Below are 15,963 nucleotides of genomic sequence, written 5' to 3'. Positions count from 1 at the left end.
CATTTTGCTCGTATCCACCATTTGTTCTCCATAAAAGTTCAGCAAACACTGATGAATGTCAATGGCTGAATTTCTTTCCACTTGGAGGAATTCAATGACACAAATCATACTCATTTCCATGCCATATAGCATTTTGTCACACTACCCCTGTGCTGCCATCTCTCTCAGTGCAAGAAAATGTAACAGAGTATTGGTAGGAAGTTCAACCTCTACTGCCATATTGCCAACATCCTCCTCTGAAATTCTAGGCACATATTATAAAATAGGAGGCATTTTTTTCTTAGCAGGCCTTGTATATTTTCCGTAATGTATACAACTCACAAATACACATCCATCTTTCATAGTTTTACTGAATGTTTGTGAGAAGGAAAAAAATGTAATTCATTGAGGCTCTACCAAGTATTTCCGTGATTTTTCTTCATTAAGTATTTATATTGGCAGATGGAAATCTGTGGTCCTGCCTGAGGTTGGATTAAAGTCCTTTGTAATGCAAATAACTCAAAACAATATTGTTAAACTGCAGAAAATCGTTACTAAATGAAATAATTAAAACTGGCAAAAGATAGAATAAACACATTTTTTCCCTGGTGCACATAAAGCCTGTTGAATGGAATGGATTACTGTCTATTTATGTTAAGAAATTCAGCCTGCTGTAAATTTATCATTATTTAATGATTTAATTTTCAGAGTGTCTAAAAAAATAAACAAACAAACAAAACAAACAAACAAACAAACAAAAAACCCAACGACACTGATTTGGGACTAGGAAATTCTGTTAAATTAACCTTGACTTTAAATATAAACATTGTTTTAAAAAACATTGTTTCTACATGCTATTCTGGTTAAGTTTGCAGTGCCTAGTATATGGTTAGAATTAGAACAAGAAATCTGCTGTTGTTCAAAAAACTGTATTACTGCATGAATATCCATAGTGGGGCAGAATTTTATGCCATTTTCCATCATCATGCTTTGTCCATCCTAAGAAAATAATTGCATGATTCAAAGGTCCCTGCAAAAGACAAAATGCCACAAGATTTGTGAGTAATCATGTTAAGTGAAGACTACATTCTCTCTGAATAATACATGGACTCAGCCCAGAGAGTTGGAGCAGGCTTTGTTCAGGAAAAATCAGCCTTTGTTTCACTGTCATTTAAAGGGATTTGCATCAGCAAACTCTCTTACTTGGTCTTGTAACTATAAAGTCTATTTTCAGCTTGCACACTGGGATTATGGCTTGCTAGTAAAAGGTCAATTTCTGTCATATTGAAATCAATTTGGAAAAGATGAATGTATTTAATTGCTTCAATAATTTCATGGCATCTAATATTTTATCACACAAATGACAGACAGACACATTAAAACTCAAGCTGTTATATATCTTGGTAAAGAAAAGTAGTCTCTGTTAATTCTGTGTATGACACCAAACTCTCATAACTGCACTGGTGAAGCAGGCTTGCTAGACTATAAATCTCCCAGAAAGTCTTTTCTGTGAAGATTCTCCACTTACGACAGTTAAAATAGCCTGTAGTGACTCTAGTACTATTTGGTCGACTTTATACTATGGAAGCAAATGAGTCATAAGGTGCCTCTGGTTCTGATTTTGGAAGCTAAGAGGAATAAATTTCTTCCTTTCTTTTTCCCAAGGGCTACAGAAATGCTGTGTCTGAAAACACACAAACTTTCTCTTCAGTTTACTTTGAATTTCATTTATTCTGAAGTCAGTGGAAAGTATTGGTGAATTTCAAACTCATTCAAATCTGTTCCCAGATGAAGTACATCTGTGATGTGAAAATAATATTAAGCAGATATATGGAATAATAAAATGTGTTTATTTGGGAAACTATCTCAAATTATACATCTTTTAATTTTACATTTTCAAGCTTGAACATTTATTAGTATATCAATTTCTTATTATTTTCTTTATGGCATCTTGACTTGCAGAAACCATCTAGAGGATGTGAAACACCTTTTCCAATGATCTGTTACTCTTCAGAAATGTAAACTGTAAGGAAATTTGCTTTGATATCCACAGAGCTGAAAACCTGCACAATAGTCATTATAGAGAATCTCAGATTTCATTTGGACAGGAAAAACAAACAAACAAACAAATAAAATAATGAAACAAAGCAAAATTTATTTATTTTTTTTTTCACAGTTATGGAAAATGATGCTAGAATAAACCAATGGTAACAATAAAGAGACTTTTAGTCATGGTGTCCATCTAGCATACAGCTCTTCTTGTACTCCATCCAGGCTTGAAAAGCTACCAACTAGTATTAATTAAATCAATAACTTGTTATTTTAGAACAATTAATGACAACTTCACACAACTTGTGTTAAAAATGGGATGGCTTTCTATAGACTTCTTTTGCCCTCTTATTACTGGTTCAATACAGTCTATATCAGCCACAAATCTCCAACAAAATTTGCACTAACTGCTGTTTCTTCCAGATGTCTGAGAGAGTCAGCAAAGTTGTGTATGATCTTTGGGACCAGACAATATGATTAGATATCTTTGTATTTTCTTTAACTATGCTGTTTGTGTTTCACAGTTGGTGATTATGTGTAGAGGACAGGGTTAGATGGGCAAAAGAAGTGAAGAATTAGAGTTTTATTTGCCAGGCTCTACAAAGTAAGTTCCCAGAGACAGCAAAGGTAATTACTAGTAATTTTTGCTCTCAGTCAACTAACCAGCCATGTGAGGGCCAAAGTCACAACTCTCCGTGTGACTATTTCAGCAAAATGGTACAGAAATCTTTACAAAGAGAGCTGCCTGGGAAAGTGATAAAAAATCCTACCATAACAAAGTATGTACGTAGAAGATCTTTCTTTTCCTTTGCACTCTGCATGCCAAAGAATAGACGCTGTTGTCTAAACAGAGATTTCTGGTTTGAGACCTTTGAAAATTTACACAGCCCATAGGTAAATTTCAGAATTGTCACCATCATTCTGTGTACTCAGATTTCACAATTCTGCAAACTTTCCTAGAGCAAGATTTTCACTCAAAGGTCAAGCAATCCTTTATATGACTCAGCACAAGAGAGTAGGTGCTATTTTTTCAGATCACACTGTGATCTCTTTTGAGAGCTCAATGTGGCAGTAGAAGCTGATTTATTTTTTTTTTTATGCTTTAGCAAGTGAGCGTTCATCAATAACATAATGTCTGGTTCTGTTTCTAAAATGAACAGGCATTTTGACCACAAAGTCCATCTGCACTAACTTTCTGTTTCCCTGAAGCTCACTGATAGAAGACAAAGAAAGGAAAATTGAGAAATTCAGCATAAGTTGTTCTCAGAAGCTTTAGAAAGAAACAGTCTTTTACCACTGTCAGTAGTTATAGCTTTCAGAAACTCAATTTGTATCCCACACTGATAACCAAAAGCAGAAGAATCTGATCCACTCAGGTCCCATACCACAATGATCAGATTTCTTTGGAGGGAGCCTGTTTGTGCTAATGTGGAGAAAGGGACACCTAAAAACAAAACAAAACAAAACAAAAAAAAAAAAAAAAAAAAAAAAAACCCAAAAAAACCAAACAAACAAAAAAAAACCCAAATGACAACAACAACAACACAAACAGACTTAGGAGCAATGAAAGAGTATCATACTCTAAAATATTTTTAGAACCATTTCTCAGTTCAAGTTCACTGCCTCTGGAGGAGACTATGGGTGCAAAACTTCCAAATGCAAATAAACAAATAATAAATCTTTCTCTTGTTCATGGAATGCCAAAGGGAGATAATCTTGAGGATCTAGCTCTACTCATTTATACAGAGAAATGTGAAATTAATAAAAAAGACAGCATGAGAAAAATATAATCCCTCCATATGTGGAGCTATTTCCCTCTAGGAGAGAACAGCCAACAGATTAAATAGAGTTTAAGAATCGGATATTAAAATAATAAGTGTCAAATACAAAAACTTCCTTTATGCAAGAATAAATTTCTGAAAGTATGCTTAGGCAGTCTCTAAAGAGTAACTCACAAACAACATAACCTTCTTTACACAATAATTATGTAGCATACACAGGATTTTATTGATAAAAAAGAGACAAAAGTGTCAGGATAGTGTCTTCAGTGCATAATGTGTACAATACTGGAGAGGCTCCATTGTGATGCATCTGTCCACCTCAGTCGAAGGTAAACTGTAGAATTACATTAAATCAATTTTCTTGACTAATGTGCTCCACAAATCCAATCTACTTTGTTGACAAATAGAGATGAGCACTGATGTACAAGGAATTTGTTATGTTTTTCAAAAGTTGAATTTTTCATATGCTTCATTAGTAGATGTTGCATTTTTCCCTCAAGCTACTTTCCATCATGTATAGTGTAGAAAAAATGGCTAGAAATATTTTGTCTCTGGAAACTATGTTCCTCAGGAGTACCCCCAAATATTTCCTTCCTACTAGCTCTTGTTTGATTCTCTGCTGTCTGATGCCTCCTATAAAAACACTTCTATAGGCCTTATTATTTCAAAGTAAAGGAAATTTCCGGCAAGCAAAGATATTTTTCTCCATTATCATTACTGACATTCATTGTTATTTAGTAATGCAAAACTGTAACTGGGAACAAAAAACCCACACAAGGCAAATCCCCTCTTAATGATAAGGTTTATTGATTCAATATCTTTTCTTTATGGAGAGGTTTTTGTAATGAAAATAACAGCCTCAGGCTTCAAAACAATCATACTAACTGTGTTTACAATAAAGTTATATATATCAACTAGATGACTTATTCTAACTCTTTATTTTCTGTGTTGTTCACACATAAAAAAATACTTAATATGACAGCTCTAAATTACAATGTAACAAAAAGAACTTTTATAAAATCTTCTGGAAAGTAGTCTACATTTTAGACAGGCTTGTTTAATTCAAAAATTTTACTTAATTGAAAATTTCTGCTAAATTCCTTATCTATAAAATGGCAACTAATTTCAAAATGGAAATCAGCAATAAAGCCAAAACAAATTCAAGATGTGACAAGCTTTCTCTTATTGTTGCCCATCTGCACTCCCCTAAGTGCTTGAAAAACTAACACTGCTTTGAAATTTGATAGATGTTTCTGACTTAGAGAAGTCCTTTGTGGTGATTTCTAAAATCAATTGTGCTGATGTTCCTCTGCTGCATTTTAAATTTTCATTGCTTATTCACTTAATGTACGTATAGGGACTAAATTTGTCTATCATGGTGTTTTGGTACTGGTTCCAACTATAATCCCATTACATCTGTTACAGTGCCAATGCTTGCAGATGATTTGTTTTCTACATAGATGGCTCTAATGTATTTATACATTTTACTAGAGTCATGCATGCAAATTTATAATAGCATTGTCTGCTGGCACAATTTTCTCCTCAGACTTGTTTTTGCTGTTAGTAATAAGAAAACATGCCTTCATTCTAGCTTTATAATTATCATATCATGTGTTTCTTCTTGCTAGTTCCTATTAGGAATTCTTCCCAATCATATTCTTGAAAGACTTGGTAATGGACTCAGAATAATTTTTTTAGGCTGTAAAGTTGTTATAATGTTAGCTTTTCTGAGTAACTTATTTCATGTCTGCTTGCTAGTCTATTAGCTATTATTCCCAGTCACTGGAAATCAATACAGTATTTTGATCAGTTTATTCAAAGAAGCTAACCACTTTATACTATCTTAAGATATATTTTTAGTATAATAATAGTAAATTTCCGTAACTATGTATGGCACCCAAGTGCTATTGACATTTGCGACACATAAAATGAATTCTTAAGTCAGTGAAAGTTATCAAAGAGATAAAATTATTATCAATAGTCTGAGGCTTATCTAAGAAAAATTCTAAGCATGATTTATGTACATAATTGCCCACTGACTTTCACTGAGAACAAAGGTAATATTCCCTAAGGATTCATTATATATATATATATTCATTATATATTTGCGATAGCCAAAGCACTGGCAGCAAGCTGAGAGAGGGTATCCTTCCCTTTTATATATCATTGTTGAGAGTACTTGGAGTATGAGATACAGTTCTGAGTTTCCCAGTACAAGATAGATATGAACATTCTGGAGAGAATACAACAAAAGGCCACCAAAGATGACAAAGAAAAAGAACATCTGCCTCAACTATCAGTCCAGTATTTTCCTTTGAACTCTCTTATTAAACCTTATTCCTAACAACTTCCCTGAGTGAGAGTGATCGGTATTCTGGGTATGTAATACACACCTGAACTGCAAGCTAGTCTACGAGCAATATGGGAGCTGATTTCCACAGAAGACATAGATCTGGGAACTTGGTGCTGAAGAAACTACAAGACTGTCAGTGGAAGAACAGCTGGAACTAGTGGAGGTAGCTGGCTACTAGTGAGACTGTAGATCTGGACCGGCTACTGGAGAGACAGAGGTGTGGGTGTGGGTGTGAATGTTATATCAGATCTGCTGGCAAGATATGACTCTGGCCAGCAAATCAGAATAAGATAAGACTATTTGTATTATTCATATTTATGCAAGATCTGCTAGTGTTTCTGTAGTGCCTGTAAAGTCACTGTTTCAATGCACAAATGATCAGTAGTGTCTGTGTAGCGTGTGAAGTGTGTATCTAAGGTCACAGGACCGCAGCAAGCTGGCTCTAGCAGATTGGGAGGAACAACTCTCTTGAGTCTCAAATCCATATTTGGCATCACTTGATGAGATTGTGTGAGTACCTCAAAAAATTCTGTGAGCTTAAATAATTTTTTTAAAACCCTAGACATCCATATCCTTGGAAAATTTAAACAAACATTTTAAAGAATTATTATGATGTATAGTCAGTTCTCTGCTCTTTCTTACCTGCATCTATTAATCAGACTTTCAAAGTTATCTCTTTGTGTGCAAACAGAAAAATGAATGTTACTGCAATATTTCAACTTGTCATAAAAAGTCCTTTTTTTCACCTTTTTATGGTTTCATTTTGCCAAAGCCTCTTCAGACTGTAGATTTTAGATTTTGATGGGAGTGCCATTTATGATTGGTTTGCCAAAGCTCTGAGTCAGTTAAAATTTGATCATTTGATTTTTCTGCCCCAAATCCATAAAATCTATTCCTGTACTTAAAAGCTAAAATCTTCAGATTTCTGAAGTTTACAAGACTACTAGTTAATAGTTAGCTCCTTTGTAAACTGCACGTTCTGCTTGTCTTGATAACAGAACAGTTGTATCAGTGAATTAACTCGGTGTTCCTAGTATAAATATCCTATTATTATTTCTAAATTATTTGCACTTTGATGGAGATCAGCTGTACAAATTAAGCTTTAAATTAAAATTTCATTTTAATGCAAGCTTTACTTCAGCTATGAATCATAGCCATGCCCTAATCAAAAGCCCATCAAAAATTTCAGTTACAAAATAAAATTAATCCTTAAAATTAATCAAAAAACAAAATATTCACTGACAATTCTCTAGAAGTTAAATTACTATTTTGATTGAGCATCATAGTAAATTATTGTTCTTTTACTCATTGCATGGGAACTTAATGTCATATGTTTACCGACACAGCTTCCAAAATGTGGCTATTCCTTCATAATGAAATGATATTTTGGGGAAATATATAAATAGATAAATAAATAGATTAATCATATACCATGCAGCTGTTAGTTCTCTAAACAAATTAAATGTGTAGATTACATAAACCTGTTAAAATCTAGTTTTTCTATGTCATTAGTATATTATTTCTGTTACAAACTGTTGTCTAAATTTACTTCAAAAACCCCTTACTATTTTATTATTCTGTACAGTAAGGTACTTTAATGAAAAATGTCACATATTCTTTCATTCAAAGATGAAAGAATATGAGATGAAGGACCATGAGATCAAAGACCATGAGATGGTGGAGTTGACCATGAGATGGTGGAGTTTGAGATCCTGAGTGGAGGAAGAAAAGCAAAAAGTACGATTGCTACCCTGGACTTTAGGAGAGCCAACTTTGATCTCCTTTGGGACCTACTTGGGGCTATCCCGTGGGCCAGGGTGCTAGAAGGAAGGGGGTCTGTGACAGCTGGTTAGCGTTTAAATGGCTCTTCTTCCAAGCTCAGGATCGGTGCATCCCTGTGACTAAGAAATCGGGAAAAGGTGCAAGGATACCTGTGTGGATGAGTAAGGAGCTCATGTGCAAGCTCCGCGGAAAGAAGAAAGTACATGATATGTGGAAAAAGGGTCTGACCACTTGGGAACAATACAAGAATGTAGTCAGGGACTGCAGAGATGCAACCAGGAAGGCCAAAGCCCACCTGGAGTTGAATCTAGCTAAGGAGATAAAGGATAATAAAAAAGGCTTTTAAATACGTTACGAAAAAGGAGGCTAGGAGAATGTGGGCCCATACTAAGTGAAGGGGGGCGCTCTGGTAACAGGGGATGCGGAAGGCGGAAATAGCTTCTGTCTTTAGTGAAAGGGCTCTCCCTCAGGAATCCCGGACCCTGGAGGTTGATGAGAGAGTCTGAGAAAAAAAAAAAAAAAAAAAAAAAGTGACTAAATACACTCAAAGCATCAAACATCTCGATTTAAGATGATTTTTCTTTTGAATGAGAGTTCTATAATTATATATATTAATTTTATTATTATGACTGCAGTTGTAAGCATTCTGTAGCTGAAAATGTTCAAAGTTAAAGTTCAGGTTTTTTGATCTGGAGGATTTCATAAATTGGATGCAAAATAGAAATAATTAGGCACATACTGAATGTCTATTTGCTTCCCCATAAATACAAATTGACAGCAAGTTACAAAATAGATTGTTTGTTTGTTTGTCCCAGTAAGAAAGAAAACAGAGACTAAAAATACAAAAATATCTTTATATTATTCAAAATAATTCCCCATAAAAATTCATGACATTTAAATTTACTCTAGCAGCACAGTTTTTCAAAGACACTGATTCATTTCCTAATAGTTACTGGAAATATTCTTCATTATTTTTCACTGAATGCTTCAAGTCTTCAAACCACTTTATTTTTGTTAGTTTTAAAGACAACAAAATATCTCTCTTTTTATTTTGTTTCGTGCCTGTCTCTGGTATTCCATGTCTACAAATTTGAAGCTGACCACTTTTCTAAGATAAAACCAAATTCTGAGAAGAGAGGAGCTATTTTGGATATTCAAATTTAATACTTTTGTATCTTCCACGATCAGTGAACTACTGAAAACTGAAAACATCTGCAAAAAGAATTTTGGATTCAAAATTTACATCACTCTCTTGCCGAAGTCCCTATTAAAATCAGTATCAAAAAGTTGTTATTTACTGGGAAAGTCCATCATGTCACACGCTATGTTACTCTCTCTTCACTACATTCAAAGTGAACCTAGACTTACCAGGTCACATGTACCTACCAAGATTTTAGATATTTTAAATGATGGTCTCAGTGAGACTCCTCAGTGATGGTCTTAGTCTTTTCATCTGTTGTTATTCATTTTTGAAATGTGTCTGCATTTTTTTTGTTTACTTGTTTGTTTTGTATTTCATGTTATTTTGACTATTAATTAGGATATAACAATATCTTTAAAGTAAAATGTCGGACAAATCAATATGACACAATGTGGAAAGTGCACAGAAGAGAATCAGACAGAAAGACAAAAATCTACTGACTTTAATTTTTTCTCTTTCATTCTTTTTGCAGTTGATGGTTTTTAGTTACTGAATCTTTCCTCCAGAATCATGGGGGCTTTATTCTTCTCCCCATCTGGGACTTCCAGGTCAGAGAGTAGAATACTCTGAAGATAACTGGTCTGACTTTTAAAGACAGACATAAAGAAGGCATTGAGATCCTCAGCCTCTTCCTTATCCTCAGTGGCACATTCCCAGCTGTGTCCACTAAAGAATGGAGATTCTTCTGGTCCTCTGTTAATATATTTGTAAAAGAGTTTCTTGCTCCCTTTTACCCCAGTAGCCAAGTTGAGTTCACCTTGGGATGCACATAAAAAGAACAAAAGAGAAATTTTTTTTCTTTGAAATTACTGGAGAGCAATACTAATAACATCCAAAATTTGCAGACTGAAGGCAATTTTTTATTTTTTTGTTCCTATAAACTTTGAAGAATTAATAGTTCCATGGAACAATTTAATTAAAAGTAACAATGGAAAAAAACAACAACTACATGTTAGCATTCTTAGTGGCATTTTATTAAACATGGTTGCTAGCATAAATACACAAAAGAAGGTCACATTTGCAAGTATTATAAGGCAAACTACCATTTCAATCTAGTAGCTGAAAAAAATAGATGAGTTAGTTACTGACCAGGAGCCACATAAAGAAGAAAAAAAAAAAAAGAAAAGGACTTACTATATATATGCATAGAAGCATAGATAAACATGTTCCATCCACAGAAAAAAAGATCTCTCTTTTCATAGTCAACTTTTGAAATGAAATTAAATATACTGAAAGTAAATGTTGTAATTTAAAGAAATTATATTCTTTTATTTCCAATAGAAAAATAAAAAACATATTTGCAATCAGTAGAAGAGAGTTTCTCTGTTACCTCTATTGCTGTTTTTCCTAGTTGTTAAATCTGACCAAAGAAAGGCTAAACAGTAGCATGTGCTGGAAATAATAAAAACTGAGTGAATAATTTAATGATTTGACACAGATGCATTATAAAGTTGCAAAAACTCAGTCAAATCATAGTTTGGATGTTGGAAAGAAAAAGAATAGTCTATCTTAAAAGTATTCTTCTTTTTTTTTTTTTTTTTGATAGTTATAATTCTAGTGCAAAAAACTATGAAAGCTAATGTAAGCAGCTGATTTTATTGTGCTTTGTTGCTAGCCGCTTCTGCTTAATATTTTCACTGGGCCTAGAAATTCATTAGCTGGGTCTGCTAGCAGATGAAAAACCCTTAGAAGCTTTGTCCCAAGTTCATAATTATTTCTAAGAATAAAACTAAGAAAAATATAATTTTACTGTGAAACTCAAGTGCACCAGATTTTTAAAATATATTCATGGGTATTCAGTGAAGTTTCTGAAAGCCTTTAAGGATTGTCTGATAAAAACACATTACAGGGTAACATTTATGCCTTAGCAGTTTAACTATGTATGTAAGTAGTGGAAAATAAATTTAATCACCTAGATCTGAGAAGTCTAATCCAAGCCAAATTAAAAGAATAAATTTACTGTAATGGTACACCAATGAAAATATGTTTTAATTAAGACACTGCAACTAGAAATCTAAATCTCTGGAGGCAAACATTTGGATTAGAAAATAGGTTTTGTTTTCAGGTATGTCTGGTTTTTACTCTATTTGTCAGAAATGATCACAGGCTTCGGGCTTTCAGTAAACAACAAGAAATATTTGCTTTTAATATTTATATAGCATTTCCAGATATATTTTAAAAGAGAAATTTTTTTTCAGATGCAGCATCCCCATAAGTATGACAAAGCTACCTCAGTTAGAGTGGTGTTTCACCATGTTTATTTTCCCCAGCAAAGGAAAACAATTACATTATGAAAGGTCAGAAACCAGCTGTAGAAATGGACTCTGTAGAACAGAATAATTACCTCTACTAGAAATATATGATAGTTTATTTTTTAATAAAAGTTTAAATAGGAATCTCTCTGTGATTCTTGAGTTAGCACTATCTTTCTGCTTCCTCGTTTTTCTCAGGTAGTTTAAAAATCATTTTCTCACCTTGAATTAGGAACAGAAAGATATGTGTACATTTACAAGACAGAGAGATGTGGTGTTTCATCAAAGCAAGAGTCCCTTGTATGGTGCCTTATGTCCTTTTTTCAAAACTCCATGTGAGAAAAACAGTACTGTATTCCAGTCTTCATATTTTCAGATATCTTGCAACATTTCCAGGGAGAGTATCAAAGGTTATGAGCTGTATGTGAGGATCTTCACAGTGAACAATGCTTTCTTACAGTAGAGCTATCCTGCAACCAGGACTGCCACATTCACAACTGAGCATTTCCATCTTCTGATGTAGACTGTTAGGTGCAGGGTCCCTTTCCTTTATGTTCACATTTCCCATTCTCTGATAAAGAGGAAGATGTCAGCACTGCATTAAGCACTTCATGTAATAAGTTTAATTATTAAAAGCTCTGCTGCAGATCATTTATCTAAAATTATTTATATTTTAAAAACCAAAATGTGACTTTTGTTCATAAGAAAAATTCGTACTTTGTGAAACCAAAATACCTCAAAAGTATAAAAAGAAATAAGAAAGTGGAATGACCTTCTCATTCTGGTCTCAGAGAAATTTTAATGGTAATGGTTTTTTAATGAAACTGTAAAGGTTTTTATCAATATTTACTGGGAAATTGTTATTTTATAAGTAAAATACCTTGATACTGGTATATGGCAAACAAAAAAGCAAGTCACCATTGAGGTTCCTGGGATGCCCTGAGGATTTCTCCCCTATGAGGAGAGACTTAGGGAACTGGGTCTGTTTAGCCATGAAAAAAGAAGGCTGAGAGGGGACTTGATTCAGGTTTATAAATACCTGAGGTGTGGGAGCCATAGTGGTGAGTCTGGTCTCTTTTCAGTAGTGCGTGGGGACAGGACTAGGGGTGATGGGATGAAAGTACAGCATAGGAAGTTCTGCACGAATGTGTGCAAGAACTGCTTTACAGTGAGAGTAATGGAGCACTGGAACAGGCTGCCCAGGGAGGTGGTGGAATCTCCTTCTCTGGAGATATTTAAGACCTGCCTGGACGCCTACCTGTGCAACGTGGTGTAGGGAGCCTGCTTTGGCAGGGGGGTTGGACTCGATGATTTCTAGAGGTCCCTTCCAACCCCTACAATTCTGTGATTCTGTGATTTATTCTGTCTTCTGCGGTGGTCAAGGATGGAGTATGAACTGCTGGCTGCAGGGTTGGCAATTCCAAATTCCATTTTGTATAATTATGCTTTATTTTTCCCATCTTTGTGTGCCTGGAAAGATGATTTAATATATATATGAAGCATAATAAACTTCTAAAATAAATAGTTTATGATGTCAGTATAAAACAAACAATGAAAAAAATAAATTGAGCTGATTACTTATTTTTGCCTTTCCCATATAGTTGCCAACACTTGTATGTAAATCCTAATTTTAAATGAGATATTACATCAACAAGTAATTTATAGATTTGCAGTTTGCATAGAAGAAGATATATTAGATATTTTCAGGTACTGTTTATCTCCTTTTCCAAATACCAGCCTCTTGTAATTGTTATCAGCATTTTTAATATTTGATCAGAGACAATAAGGACAGCATGGGAATGACCTTTTCCAAAACATGAAATACTCTAGGTGTTCACTGTCACGATCTTTATAAAACAAAATACATACTTCTCTAATTATAAACCAACTGGGATATGAAATATTTATGCTTAGAAGATTTTTTTAAAAGCTGTGAAGTGTGACCATGGCTTCATACACTGACAAAATCTTATTACAGTTGTTTATGCAGCCAAAATTTTTGAAAAGTACACTCATAGTTTTTCATTTTTCCTGTTAGGCCAGTGTGACAAAAAATTTAAAATGTCTCATCAATTGAGACAACAGAAAAATGTTTATTAATGCCAGTAGTTCATATCTGTCTGTCTCCCTTTACTCGTTCATATCAGTGTATTTTTTTTAATTTTTTTTCTTTTCTCCATAAGAATTTGGTTCTCCAGCTGTTCTTGATTTCAATGGGAGTTCTACTTGCTTGATTCTTGCAGTAATACTATATAGTAATACTTTATCTATTATAATGATATAATTTATTATTCTTCTATTTGGCATTAGGCAGGATCTAACAACCTGGGCACTACTCCTTAATTCTAGACTACGGCATTAGTCTAGAAATAGCATAAACAGAAAGGAAAAAAAGCAGTTATGAAGTCCAAGTCGAGTTGGTTTTTGGCGTATACATGTTTATGGGAGAGATACTTCTGCAAACAGGCTCTAAGGCTTTTTAGCTAACTCACTTGACTTGCAGAGTAGCACTGAAACTAGGAGCATATCTAGCTTCTGCCGGTAGTTCTGCACTGCAAATACAGTGTAATATAAGACAGCACTTTTCTACTGGAGACTTTGCAATGAAGAAAAAGAATTAAAAATATAGAAAAAGAATTACCATAACTAAGATATTTAATAAACATGAAAGTTATATTGTTTTAAAAGTACAGAGGAATTTTCTCTCTTAGATCTCTATGTTGCTACCCATTTCTGTCTAGAATCTGAGTCCAAGTTGTGGACTATGAAGTCTATGGCATTCCTTTTATGTATAAAAGTTCTTTACTTTTTTTTTTTTAATTATTATTATTTTTAAATTGCCCAATAAAATAAAAATATGTTTTCTATTCTATTCTTGTTAATAGGTTTGTTTGTTGTTTTTAAAACTGGATAACTAAATAGCCTGCTTGCCTTTATTGAATGTTCACTTCTTTTGAAGTTTGAAGGTATTTTTTGTTTAGTTTTGTTTTTTAGTGGTTTTTTTTGTTTGTTTGTTTGTTTGTTTGCTTTTCCAGAATATTCAGAAGCTGTTCCTGGTATCCCTACTTCATATGCTGCTATTCTAAGAATCAAATCTGGTAGTTCATCTTTAGCTTCATCTAATTCAAAGAACAGACCGCGATTAAGCAGTCCTTCATTAGGAAGTGTACCTTCACCAGGCTGGAGAGGAGCTGCACAACCTTATCGTTCCCCAACAAACCTCTATCACTTTTCAGAGGCCTTCAAACATGATGGTAAGCCTCTCCTAAAAGACCATGCTTATAATTGGCCAACATTTTTTTTTTCAAAAACAGAATATTTTTAACAGTTTATTTCAGTAATTTTCAAACACATTTTTAAGTTAAATTAAATACAACACTGAGAACTGAGAATCTTTCCCTTCAGATCCTTCAGATTAGCCTCAAGGAAATCAGTTAAAATATTTTTTTCTTAAATAACGCTATGCAGCACTGTTTCATACAGTTTTTGTCACATTAAAATAGAAAGCTAGGGATTTGAAACTGCATAACAGCATAGTTTGATATTTTAAATTAATATACTTAAATTTGAAGACCAGAATAATAAAATGCCTCTCCAGCTTATCTATTTTGTCCTTTTGGAATTTTTCTTATTTATCCAAATATGATAGTAACATCAATTAATGATGAATAATAAATCTCTTAAAATAACTTTTTTCTAAATTACCTGCTTTGTATAGTCAACCCTATTGTATGCTTGCTTGTACAGATAAATTTATGGGTGCAATATGGTCTAATTTACATTTAAATTCAATAATTAACAGTAATAATACATATTTTGTCATGTTTGCATATGTTTAAAGAAGCCATTTCTTTATTATTTATTTAAGTATATTTATCTGAATTTGATACTCAAAGAAAGGAACATGTGGAAAAAAGGTGGAAGAGGAAGAAAGGAAGGAAGGATGGAGAGGGAGAGGTAGAGAGGTTAGAGGATTTTAAAACAATAGTCTGTCTAAGGAAGTAACAGAGGAAAGAATCACAGATAATACCCTCATGTTGGCTTTCTTGAGCATAACTGAGCAGTTCTTCAGTCCAGTTTATAGAAGCACATACGAGCAATCTCTGAATATTAATCAACATGCAATTATGCTGTAGACTGAGAAAATGGTATCTGGGTTTTTAATGGTGATTAAATATGTGTTTAATATGTGGTGCAGTGCTCCTAAAAGAGAAATTAAACAATACCCAGTTGTAATCAGGTGAAATTCATGTGGTAATACACATCAGACTGGAATCCTCAAGCAGAATGCAGTCAAGCTCTCCTAAGTATTTGCTGTTGTAGTTAATGTATATACAACTTGGAATTCCTGGGTGACTAAACATTCCCAAATAATACACCAAGACTGGCAATTAAGTTAAAAATGTTTTAATATGACACCTACTCAGTATTTCCAGTCCTTAAAATCAGTGACAGATGAAATTCACCCATTTCTACGAACCCTGAGTCAGAACTCCCATACTGATCACGAACTGGTTTTATCTGAACACTTCAGGTTTTAGTCTACTTGTTATTCCCTCAGAGATG

At 33.7% G+C, this 15,963-nt stretch overlaps 1 protein-coding gene across 7 annotated transcripts in view; it reads left to right on the top strand.

Annotated features, from left to right (window-relative positions):
* Nucleotides 1-15,963, top strand: part of CNTN5 (contactin 5) — a 544,426-nt gene that overhangs the window by 326,868 nt on the left and 201,595 nt on the right. For 6 of the 7 annotated variants that reach the window (XR_004305984.1, XM_032442190.1, XM_032442192.1 and 3 more), the window contains one exon: nucleotides 14,433-14,651. The exons of the other annotated variant lie outside the window; for it this stretch is intronic. Coding sequence is in view for 4 of the 6 variants with exons in the window: in XM_032442190.1 (XP_032298081.1) it covers nucleotides 14,433-14,651 (219 nt within the window). In the remaining 2 variants the exon portion in view is untranslated. Of the gene's footprint in view, nucleotides 1-14,432; nucleotides 14,652-15,963 lie in introns of those variants that run through there. 7 annotated transcript variants of the gene reach the window in all.

The sequence above is a fragment of the Coturnix japonica genome, chromosome 1 (assembly GCF_001577835.2).
Source record: "Coturnix japonica isolate 7356 chromosome 1, Coturnix japonica 2.1, whole genome shotgun sequence".
In the NCBI taxonomy this organism is placed as follows: Eukaryota; Metazoa; Chordata; class Aves; order Galliformes; family Phasianidae; genus Coturnix; species Coturnix japonica.
Note: the sequence above shows the minus strand (reverse complement) of the source record. Positions and strands in the feature narration are given on the sequence as shown.